This window comes from Pan troglodytes, chromosome 8 (genome assembly GCF_028858775.2).
Source record: "Pan troglodytes isolate AG18354 chromosome 8, NHGRI_mPanTro3-v2.0_pri, whole genome shotgun sequence".
Taxonomy (NCBI): Eukaryota; Metazoa; Chordata; class Mammalia; order Primates; family Hominidae; genus Pan; species Pan troglodytes.
This window is the reverse complement of record NC_072406.2, coordinates 60695123-60707496: the sequence shown is the minus strand read 5'-3', so window position 1 is coordinate 60707496 and position 12374 is coordinate 60695123. Positions and strand designations below refer to the sequence as shown.

Sequence of the window (12374 nt, the reverse complement as noted above, 5' to 3'; positions counted from 1 at the left end):
GAAACTCCGCCTCTACTAAAATACAAAAAAATTAGCTGGGTGTGATGGTGCACACCTGTAGTCCCAGCTACTTGAGAGGCTAAGGCAAGGGAATCACTTGAACCTGGGAGGCGGAAGTTGCAGTGAGCCAAGATCGCACCACCGCACTCCAGCCTGGTAGACTCCCTCAAAAAAAAAAAAAAAAAAAAAAGCATATAAATTCTACTCAAAAGATTTGCTGAATAATTCTATGTAAACACATTACTTCTATCCTTTTGGACACAATAAAATAAATACAGAAGGGCCAGGCGCAGTGGCTCACGCCTGTAATCCCAGCACTTTGGGAGGCCGAGGCGGGTAGATCACGAGATCAGGAGATCGAGACCATCCCGGCTAACATGGTGAAATCCTGTCTCTACTAAAAATACACACACACACACACAAATTAGCCGGGCGTGGTGGCAGGCACCTGTAGCCCCAGCTACTCCGGAGGCTGAGGCGGGAGAATGGCGTGAACCCGGGAGGCGGAGCTTGCAGTGAGCTGAGATCACGCCACTGCACTCTAGCCTGGGTGACAGAGTGAGACTCTGTCTCAAAAAAAAAACAAAGAAACAAAAAAACAAAAAACAAAAAACAAAACCTGAACAGAGAGCTGGCTTTCAGAATCCTAATACTGACTATATAATATGATTTTCTTTAAATTTAATTTATGGTTGGTTAAATGTGGTTGGTTACAATGAGAACAGGCCAGTCAAAACGGCTTACAAAATGACTCCAACTTCTATAATTTTTGATATTGTAAATTACTTCAAGAATGCAGGAAAGATAATAAATGCCATTCTATCATGCAAATTTATTAAATCTTAATACGTTACCATAATTGCTCTGATTTTTTTTTTTTTTTTTTAGACGGAGTCTCACTCTATCACCCAGGCTGGAGTGCAGTGACACCATCTCAGCTCACCACAACCTCCACCTCCCGGGTTCAAGCTATTCTCCTGCCTCCGCCTCCCAAGTAGCTGGGATTACAGGCATGTGCCACCATGCCCAGCTAATTTTTGTATTTTGAGTACAGACAGGGTTTCACCATGTTGGCCAGGCTGGTCTTGAACTCCTGACCTCATGATCCACCCACCTCGGCCTCCCAAAGTGCGGGGATTATAGGCGTGAGCCACCGCGCCCGGCTTGCTCTGAATTTTTTAGAAAGAAATATAATATTATAGGTCAAACCTCCTTTCTTTTCTCTATTTTCTCAGAGATAAACAACATCCTAAGTTTGGTATTTATGCATGTTTTAATCTTTTGTACATATATATAATCCATAAATATATGGTACTGCTTTGCATATTTTAAGCTACATGTAAATGGTATAATGATGTATATATATATTCTACATCTTGCTTTGAAGCCCAGCACTACATTTCTGAGGTTATCCTTGTTGACACATATGGCTCCAGTTCGTTTAAAATGTTATATAGTATTTCACAGCATGACTGTATCACAATTTTTTATTCTTCTGTTGATAGATTTGATGCTATTTCCAATTTTTGCTGTTATAAATGGTGCTGCAAACACCAATCCTATGCATGACTCCCTGTGCACATGTAAAACAGTTTTTTTAGAACCTAGGAGAAATACTGGATTATAAATACTTAACAGTTTACATTTTGTTTAGAATAGATTCTGAAATTTGTTTCAAGAAGAGGTAATAAAAATATAATTATTCTTGAGTGAGGCTTATAATTCCCCAAAACACTAGTTTATTATTATGCTAATTTAGTGATCTGCAATCAGTATCAGAACTATCCCAAAGAGTGATCTGCATTTCAGTTTATAAAGAATTATGCTGATATAGCCTGAGGTTTTTGTAGAAATTAGCTAATAAATCAATTTTAAACATATGGATGAATTTTGAAACACACACAGTGAGATATTAGCTGACTTCATTCCCCAGTATAGAATAAGACTTCTGAAATTCCAGGGCTTCATTATAGTGTGAAAGTGATGACTAAGTGAAGCTTCTTATTAAACAATTATCTATGGGAATACATGTATACATGAAATTAACAAGCATGCCACTTATTCTTTGCTGATAGAGATATTTGTCTTCAATGGCTATGCCCAAGTATTTAATCATAGTTTATACTTAAAGATGGCAGTGCTAGTTTATAGAGTTGTATCTTATGAATAATACAGGTTATTATCCCAAATCTGAAAATATGAAATCTAAAATGCTGGAGAATCTAAATTTTGGGGGCACTGACATGATGCTCAAAGGAAATGTTCACTGAAGTATTTCTGATTTGAATTTGGAATGCTCAACCAATGCAAACATTCCAAAATCTGACACTTCTGGTCCTAAGCATTTCAGATAAGGGATACTCAACCTTTAATAATAATAATAAAGAAAAGACCATTGATCCTGAAGCAAACAATTTACTGTGGAATAGTTTTCATTTAATTTTTAGTTTTAATTTTTCAAAGCAAGTTAAATATTTGCCAAGGTATCTAAATTACGAGAGGAGAAAAGGTAGCAGTTAATGATTCTTTGCCTAATTTTTGGAAGTAAACACTTACCATACTATTCCTTGAGCTCCTGAGCCTATAGGTTTTAAATTCTGATATCGTTTCAGGACTGTGAATGTAGAATCTCCAATCTCTACACTATAAAAATTGTTGTCACGCTTGCTTCTGCTCATGATGGCAAGCAATTAATTTAATGGCTTCATCCAAAAATTCACCAAGAAGCTGCAAGATGCAACAAAACATGATGTTAACAAAATGAACTTGTTTTAATCTTAAAATTTGAGTCCTTACTGTTTACTTACTGATAGTGACACAGACTGCTAGATCATGAAAAGAGCTGCTTCATTAAAAAACATAAGAAAAAAAAATACCACAGAGCCTTGATTAGCATATGCCATATGAATGACTGATAGTTTTTTTTTTAAAAGAAACATAAGGATAAATCATTCCTCCAATCTAGAAGTTACCAGTATTAATACATGAATAACTTACTAGAAGATGAACAAAAGAAAGCAAATAATTAAAATTAAACATGTTTTTACGTCACTCCACAGTTTAAAATTTAAAACCAGTCTTTCTCATGTGCTTATTATAGAGAATAAAAACCTTAATTTTTTGTAAGAAATTTATAAACTTTGATTCAAAAATGGTTAAGTCTCATTTAGTGCCAAGTGGAGGGAACAACAAATGTAAATAAGTGGCACCACAGTGCCTTCACTGTGACAGATCCTCTGACCTGCCAAGGCAAACTCCTGGTGTAACACACATACTGAGATTGTAATGGGTGTAAGGATGAGAAGCAAAACAGAAAGGAGAGAGAGAGAAGTAGTTAGCATATTGGGATACAAAACAAAACAGTACTATTCTATCCTGCCTGAGGCATTAAAAGTACGATTCAACTTCTGACTACCATTCCTTTACTACTTGTAGGATTAAAAATCAAGACAGTCTTTTTCTACCCATGTGAATACTGGTTATTAACAAACTTATTATCCATCCTTACTAGACAAAAGAGACTATTCCAAAATGTATGCAAAGCAGCTTTAACCTATTCCTCGCCTCCTCAATAAGTCATGAAACCAATTAGGTCTAAAGTTACTGTTTTTTGTGGTTTTAAGATAATGCTAACCCCCAATAAACCCTGATATGACTTACAATACAAAGAATTAATTCAGCAGATATTAATTGCCTACTAGGCAGTCTGCATGTCCTGGGGCCAGATCACAAACTAGGTAAGAAGGTGAGCCACTGGAGAGAGCATGAGAATGCCTTGACCTGATCCTTGGCTGCGACATGTAGATTGTACTGCAGGAGAAAGGGGGAGCAAGAGTGGAATATGAACTTTTGAGAGACTATTATAATGACTCAGATGAAAGAGAAACAATGAAGAGTCTTAGGCCTAAAGGAGTTAAAAATAAACAAAACTAAACAGGAAACTCCAAACTATGTAAGCTGTAAAACCGAGGACAAATAAACTAGAAACAAATGAGGAATTAGACTTGGATACATTTTAAAAGGTCCAGAGAAACATTTCTAAAATCACTAACTGGACTAGTCATGTAGTGCTCCAGGGAAGACTGTCTGAAATGACAAGACTCATAAATTCTTCTTAAGTGGACAGCCCATAATAAAGAAAGGAGCTTTGGTAATGATTTAAACACTGAGCTATGTTCACACAATGCTCACATACAGGGATTGTTCATCCTAATCATTTTCCTACCATAACCTGAATTCCCTCTTACCTACTACAGTAGTGAAATAAGGAAGAAGAGAAGTGGGAAGAGTGGAAGAGGAGTGTTGGCTGTCACGCCCTTTATTAATTATTCTACACATTTATCCTGGAAACTGGGTCAGCGGGGGACATGGAGACAGTAATAGTGATCTCTGATAATCTGCAAATATGAGCAGAGGCTGAGCACAAAGTTGATGGTGTTTTCACCTTTGGGAAGGTTAAACCTTCCACCCAAGCATTCAAACTACCTGCAGATTAGGATTCCTAACCTTACTTGGAGGAGTCATATGTCTCTCTCAAAAAGATTAAGATAATCAGGAGACAAAGGGGTACTCTGGTGCTTCACAGGAGGTAACATATTGTTACCAAAGCAGGTAACAAAACACTGTGTTTCAGAGTTTCTCCACTTGCTGGAAAAAAAGAAAAAGCTTGAGTAGATCCAGGAACATGCATGCAGTAGGGCAGGTTTCCTTTTCTGCTAAAAGAATAACAGCAAGGAAAAGCTCCTTTCTGTTCTCACAACAGGGTGGCCCGGCCACAGGAGTGGGATTCACGGTGACAAGAAGTCTGAACAAAGGCTATGGCAGGCAGATGAGCATGGATAGTCACAACTCCCCAGGAGCAGGGCAGAGGCAGGCAGACAGGCTCCAAGGTTAAGCAGGCAGCCCCAGCTAGTAGTACCCTTGGCAGAAGCCACAGCTGCCACTTACAAGAACAGAAGACACACAATTCTCTACTCACTTATACTCAGTCATGCAATATTCAAACCTGATTTAAGCACCATGCTACGTACTGTTAACAAGATGGTAATCAGCATCTGGCTCCTCACAGTGTTGCAGCTAGGACAGAAAAAGAGACCTTAAGCTGATGGCTACCTGCCTGACTGAAACTACAGCTGTGGTAAGGACAATGAAGGAAAGCGGCAGGATGTCAAAGAAGCCTATGCCAGTCTGGGCTCAGGAACAGATACTCCTGACAACATGACGTTTAAGCAAGATCTGAACACTGAATATGAGTCAACCAGACAGGGAGAGGAGAGAGCTTTCTAGGCAGAAAAAAACAAAGCGAATGCAAAGGACCTAAAAATTGTACCAACTGTACAATTTGATGAGTTTCGATTAATGTATACAATTACGTAACCATCATCAGGAAAATCATGATATAAAACATTCCCATTACTTCAATACATTCCCTATATGGTCAATCTCCACTCTCTACCCCTTGCCCCCCAACTCCTAGCAACCACTGAATTGGTTATTGTGCCTTTTCTAGATCTGCATATAAATGAAATCACACAGCATGTAATTTTTGTTTGGCGTCTTTCATTTGCTCTAATGATTTTGAGATTCATCCATGCTGGAGTCCTTTTACTAGGGAATAAATTTCATTGTGTGGATGTACCACTTGGACATTTCAACTGTTTACAGTTTTAGGGTTATTATAAATGATGCTGGTATGAATTTCACTTTTTCTTCATTCATCTTGGGTTAATTATCTAGGAGTGGAATTGCTGAGCCCTACATTTTTAAGAAATTGTCAAACTGTCTTGCAAAGAGGCCATATCATTTTTCATTTGCACCAGCAACATGTGAGAGGTCCAGTTGTTCCACATTCTTCGGATTGCCATTTAATTTTATCTATACTAGTGGGTGTACAGTGGTATTTCATGGTGGTTTACATTTACATTTCCTAATAACTAATGAAGGTGAGCACCTTTTCATGGGCTTATATGCCATTTATGTAATTATTTTTGGTGAAAGAGCTATTCAGTTCTTTTCCCTATTGTAAAAATACGGCTGTCTTCTTAAGAGTTTTAAGACTATACATTCTAGATACACATCCTTTGTCAGATGTTTTGCAACTATTTTTTCCCAGTCTGTGGCTTGCCTTTCCATTTTCTTAACAGTGTCTTTTTATTTTGAAATAATTTCAGACTCACATAGAAGTTACAAAAATATTACAGTTTCTGGGTACCTTTCACCCAGCAACAACATCTGACAAACCATAGTACAACTATCCAAATGAGGAAACTAACACTGGTATAAAACTATTAATCAAACTAGAAACTTTCCTCAGATTTTACCAGTTTTTACCAGTTTTTACATGCCCTGTGTGTGTATAGTTCTATACAAATTTATCACATACTTTATATTAGTATAACCTCCACTACAATCAGAATACTGAACTATTCCGGCCTGGTACAGTGGCTCACTCCTGCAATCCTAGCACTTTGGGAGGCTGAGGAGGGCAGATCACTTGAGGTCAGGAGTTCAATACCAGCCTGGCTAACATGGTGAAACCCTGTCTGTACTAAAAACACAAAAATTAGCTGGGCGTGGTGGCATATGCCTGTAGTCCCAGCTACTTGGGAGGCTGAGGCAGGAGAATTGCTTGAACCCTGGAGACGAAGGTTGCAGTGAGCCAAGATCGTACCACTGCACTCCAGCCTGGGTGACAGAATGAGACTCTGTCTCAAAAAAAGAAAAAAAGAATACTGAACTATTCCATCACCTCAAAGAAACATCTTCATGCCATCCCTTTATAATCACATACTCCTCCCAAGTCTATCTGCGGCAACTACTAATCTGTTCTTTGTCACTATCATTTTTTTCATTTAAAAAGTTATAGGTTAGTAGTAGTGGCTCATATCTATAATCCTGGCACTTTGGAAGGCCAAGACAGAAGGACTCCTTGAGCCCAGGAGTTCGAGACCAGCCTAGGCAACATAGAGAGACCCCCATCTCTATAAAAAATGAAAGAAAAAAAAAATCTGCCACAGTAGTAGTGCACACCTATAGTCCTAGCTATTTGGGAGGCTGAGGCAGAAGGATCACTTCAGCCCAGGAGTCAGAGGCTACAGTGAGCTATGATAGCACTACTGCATGCTATCCTGGGCAACAGAGTGAGACTGTCTCAAAAAAAAAAAAGTTATACAAATTAAAATTACCATAAGTAATCTTTTAAATCTTTTGAAATCTGAGGAAAGTTTCTAGTTTGGTTAATAGTTTTATGCCAGTGTTAGTTTCCTCATTTTGATAGTTGTACTATGGTTTGTCAAATGCTGTTGCTGGGTGAAAGGTACCCAGAAACTGTAATATTTTGTAACTTCTATGTGAGCCTAAAATTATTTCAAAATAAAAAGACACTGTTAAGAAAATGGAAGGGCAAGCCACAGACTGGGAAAAAATAGTTGCAAAACATCTGACAAAGGATGTGTATCTGGAATGTATATAGGCTTAAAACTCATAAGAAGACAGCCGTATTTTTATAACAGGGAAAAGAACTGAATAGCTATTTCACTCAGTATAATGCCCTTAAGATTCTCCAAGGTGTTGGTATATCAATAGCTTGCTCTTTTTCTTACTGAATATTATTCATTGTATGAATGTATGACAATTTGTTATCTACTCATCTCTTGCTGGCTATGACAAAGCTGTTCTAAGGCTTTGTGTACATGTTTTTGTGTGAATATAAGTTTTCAATTCTTTAGGGTAAATATCCAGGAGTAAGATATGGTAACTCCATGTTCAATTTTATAAGAAACCGGCAAACTGTTTTCCAGAGTGCTGTATCATTTTGCACTTCCACCAGCAATGTGTGAAAGATCTAGTTCCTCTACATTCTTACCAACTCTTCGTTTTGCCAGTACTTTTTATTTTAGCCATTCTAGTACCTGTGTCATATCTCATCATGGCTTTAAATTTGCATTTTCCTAGTAGCTAATCATGTTGAGCATCTTTTCATGTGCTTCTTTGTCATCTATATACTCTTTGGTGAAGTGTCTGTTCAGTGTTTTACTCATTTTCTAATTGCATTGTCTTATTTCCTACTGTTGAGTTTAGAGACTTTTAAAATATATTCTGGATACACATTCTTTATCAGACATGCGATTTCCAAGTATTTTCTTCCAGTCTGTGGCTTGCCTTTTTATGCTCTTAACAGTGTCTTTCACAGAGTAAAAGTTTTTAATTTTGATGAAGCCCAAGTCATTATTTTTTTCTCCTTTATGGATTTGGTACAAGAAATGTTTACCTGGCCCTAGATCAAAAAGATCTTCTCTTTTGTTTCCTTATAAAAGTTTTATAGTTCACACTTTACATTTAGATCTATGATAACTGTTGTATAAGAGTTTTAAGTCAAAGTTTATTTCTTTGGTTATTATCTAATTATTCTAATACCATTTGTTGCAAAAAGCATCATTTCTCCCCACTGAATTACTTTTGCATCTTTGTCAAACTTCAGTTGGCTCTACTTGTACGGGTCTACTTCTGGACTTTTAATTCTGTTTCACTGATCTGTCTTTTGATCAATACCACAGTGTCCTGAGTATAATGCTGTATGTTAAGTCTTAGTTAGAATCAAGTGGTGTGATTTTTTTCAGCTCTATTCTTACTCAAAATTGTTTCCAGTTACTTCATAATTCTATATACATTTTAGAATAAATTTGTCCATGTCTACAAAAAATAATGCTAAGATTTTGATAGGAATTGTGTTAACAGTGATTTTTGAAGATCAAAAGTTTTTAATTTGGATGATGTACAGCTGGTTTATTTTTTCTTTCATAGTTTGGTTCTGTATGTCTAAGAAATCATTGCCCACTTAAAGGTTAAGATTCATTGTTTTGCATTCAGATGTCCAATTGTCCAAAAATCATTTGTTAAAAAGATTACCAGTTTCCTCCACTGAATTGCCTTAGCAGTTTTGCTGAAAATAAGATAAAATATATGTTTCTGGGCCTATTTCTGAACTATTTTCTATACCATTAATAATATGTTTATCCTTCGGCCAATACCACACTGTCTTGAGTAATGTAGCTTTCTAGTAAGTGTGAAAATCAGGCAATTTAAGTCATTAAACTTTGTTCTTTTTTAAAATTGTCAGCTATTCTAGGTCCTTTGTATTTTTATATAAATATCAGAACTAAGCTTGTCAATTTTTACAAAAAAGGCCTGTAAAGATATTGACTAGAATTGCATTGATGGTATACATCAATTTGGGGAGAAATGGTATTATAGTAATTTTGAGTTTTTTGATTCACGGACATGACACTTGTTCCCATAGGCCTGTATAATTTCTAATATACAGGCTTTACATAATTTTGTTTAACTTCTCCATAAGCATTAAGATTTTGAATGCTAATATTTTTATTTTAATTTGTTTGTATTTAGATTTCCAATTACCCATTACTAGTATGTAGAAATGCAATGAATTTTTGTATAATGATTTTGTAATAGGCTCACTTATTCGTCTTAGTAGGCTTTTTTTGTGTATTGGGATTTTCTGTATACAAAAGCAATTTATTTCTTCATTTCCAATTTGAATGCCTTTGAATTCTTTTTCTTGCTCCACTGCCCTAACTATAATTTCCATACAATGCCGAATAGAAGTGGTGCCTGTTTATGATCTTAAGAGAGAAAGCATTCAGTCTTTCATCACTAAGCATGATATATATATTATAGGATTTTACTAGTTGTCCTTTGACAGACAGGTTGAGAAAGTTCCCTTTAAATCCTAGTTTGAGAGTTTTTATCATTAATGGTACTAATTCTGTTAAATGACTTTTCTGAATATACTGAAATAATCATATAGTTTTCTTTCTTAGTTGGTTCATATGCCGAATTACACTGATTTTCAAATGTTAAACCACCCTTGCATTCATGGAATAAATCCCGCTTGGTCATAAAATATTATCCTTTTTATGTATTGATTCAGCTAGCTAAAATTTCATTGAAGATTTTTCCATCTATTTTATAAGGAATACTGGACTGTAGTTTTCTTTCATATTAGAGTAATGCGGACATAAAATGAGTTGCAAAGTGTTCCCTCTTATTTTCAGAAAGAGTGTATGGAAATGATACTCATCTTTAAATGTTTCATAGACTATCTCAGTGAAGTCTTCTATGATGAGTTGTTTTCTTTTTGAGGGAATGTTTTAATTATAAATCTACATTCTCTTATAAACATAGGGCTGTTTGGCAACTATTTCTTCTTAAACAGGCTTTGTTAGTTTGTGTTTTTCAAGGAAATTGCTCATTTAATAATCTAAGTTGTCCAATTTAATGTCTACAGAATCTATACTCATCTCTCCTCTTTCATTCCTATTAATCTCATTTGTGTCTTCTTTTTTCTAATCAGTCTGGCTAGAATTTTATCACTATTAGTGATCTTTTCAAAAAAACAAGATTTTAATTTCTCTTACTTTTCTCTAATGTTTTACACTTTTATATTTCAATGCTTCCTATTTTATCTTTATTTTCTTCTCATTGCTTGTTTTGGAGCTATTCTTTCTTTTGGTTTCTTAAAATGCAATCTTAAAAGTACTGATTTGAGAACTGCTTTTTATAATATAAGCATTTAAGCATCATTGCAAGCTTCATCTGACAACTTCATATCCATATTCAACAATAAAGCAGACACTTTAAAAAAATCTTACTTTACATGGGGTCCTGTTCCAAGTGCTTTGTAAATACTATTTTAATACTGAAAACAACCCTAGGAGGGTTTTCTATTTGTTTACAGCTAGAGGGTAAATCTAGTCCGTGGTATTACATCCCATATTCACATTTTGTCTGATGTTTCCTTATGTTAGGAAAGGTACTACATTTTTTCCATCTTACAGATTATGAAACTGAATCTTAGAATGATTAATTGACTATGGTTACAATGTAAGCGGTAGAGAATTTGAGTCCTTCAAATTTTGGACTACAATGAGTCCAAAAAAATAATCTTGAAGATAAAGAGAATATGGAGGAAGAGAAGTTGTAAGTCTTAAACCTGTTGAGTCTGAGATAACTTTAAGACATTCAAATGGAAATATCAATTTGGTATCTAGATACAGAACTGGATCCCAGATGAGTAGTCTCGGTGAAAGATAAATGCAGGAGTTGTCATTGTTACTGGAGCAATGAGAGACAAGTTATTCAAGAGTAGTCGTTAAGTAAAAAGACACCTAAGATTCAGCTTTATAACAACCACATTTAATGAGCAACTGGAGAAAGATGAGCTGACAAGGAAGCCACAGAAGATGCAGCCAGAGACCTAGACAGAAAACAAGAACATACTGGAGAAGCCAAAGGAAGAGAGTGTTTTAAAGAACAAAATGGCTAATAGCATTGATTGTAACAGAGGTGTCAAATAAGCCATTTGAGTAGAGCGAACGCAGTAGAAGCTAGATTAAAATGAGCTGCCATGTAACTGGGAAATTTATAAGGAAACTGGATATAGCTACTTCTTTAGAGAAGTTTAACAAAGAAGACCAAAGATGAAATAGATAAAGAGGAGTAAATGGTCAAGGGAGGATAATTAGATTATATATTATATATGACATAGCATAGTATAACACATATAACATAGAGACAACCTGAACATGTTTATATGCTAACAAAAAGGATCCAATAAAGAGAGGAAGAGTGAGAATGGGTGAATGAGAAAGAAAATAGGTTTCTCAGATAGCATATTATTTCCAAAAAGGAAGAAAAGAATGGGATCCAGAGCACATGTGTGGCCATACGGATGGAGATATTAGTGTGTCACTATCATAAAAAAGTATCATCAAAAGACTGAGACAAAGTGCAATTTCCAAGTGTGATATTATATATCTATTACATATTAGATAATAACATATATATAATTCTATGTATTGTATATATAGGGAACATATATATAGGTTTTCATCCACAGCTCCCGGCTCTTAACTCCCATATACCTTGTTACAGACTTTGGTTATGATGTTGGGGTGCTCCAGGCCTCAGAAAACAGAATCTCTCTCTCTGATTTTCCCATCCTCCTTTCACCAGCTCAAGCCAAGAGTCTAATCTTCCCCTGCCTTTCTGACTGCAGGTCATAAGACTCTCATTTCAGAAGTGGTCCTGTCCCACACCCTTGAGAAAGGAATGCTGCACAGAAAGGCTAAGAAGAATTTGGACAGACAGGCTTGTGGGTTTCTCCACTCGGCCTGTTAGTATTAGATTATACCCTTTTTGTCCAATCCCATTTCCACATGGTTGTCAATCATGCCTATCCAATAAATCTCCATGAAAGGCTCAAGAGGACAGGGTTCAGGGAACTTTCGGATAGCTGAACACGTGGAGGATTCTGGAAGATGGCGTGCCCTGGGAAGGTCTGGAAGCTCTGTGTT

At 36.1% G+C, this 12374-nt stretch overlaps 1 protein-coding gene across 27 annotated transcripts in view; it reads right to left on the bottom strand.

Annotated features, from left to right (window-relative positions):
- Positions 1-12374, bottom strand: part of MAPK8 (mitogen-activated protein kinase 8) — a 127986-nt gene that overhangs the window by 32118 nt on the left and 83494 nt on the right. For all 27 annotated transcript variants that reach the window (XR_001706592.3, XR_001706591.3, XM_009440345.5 and 24 more), the window contains one exon: positions 2557-2727. Coding sequence is in view for 25 of the 27 variants with exons in the window: in XM_009440345.5 (XP_009438620.1) it covers positions 2557-2678 (122 nt within the window). In the remaining 2 variants the exon portion in view is untranslated. The remainder of the gene's footprint in view (positions 1-2556; positions 2728-12374) is intronic.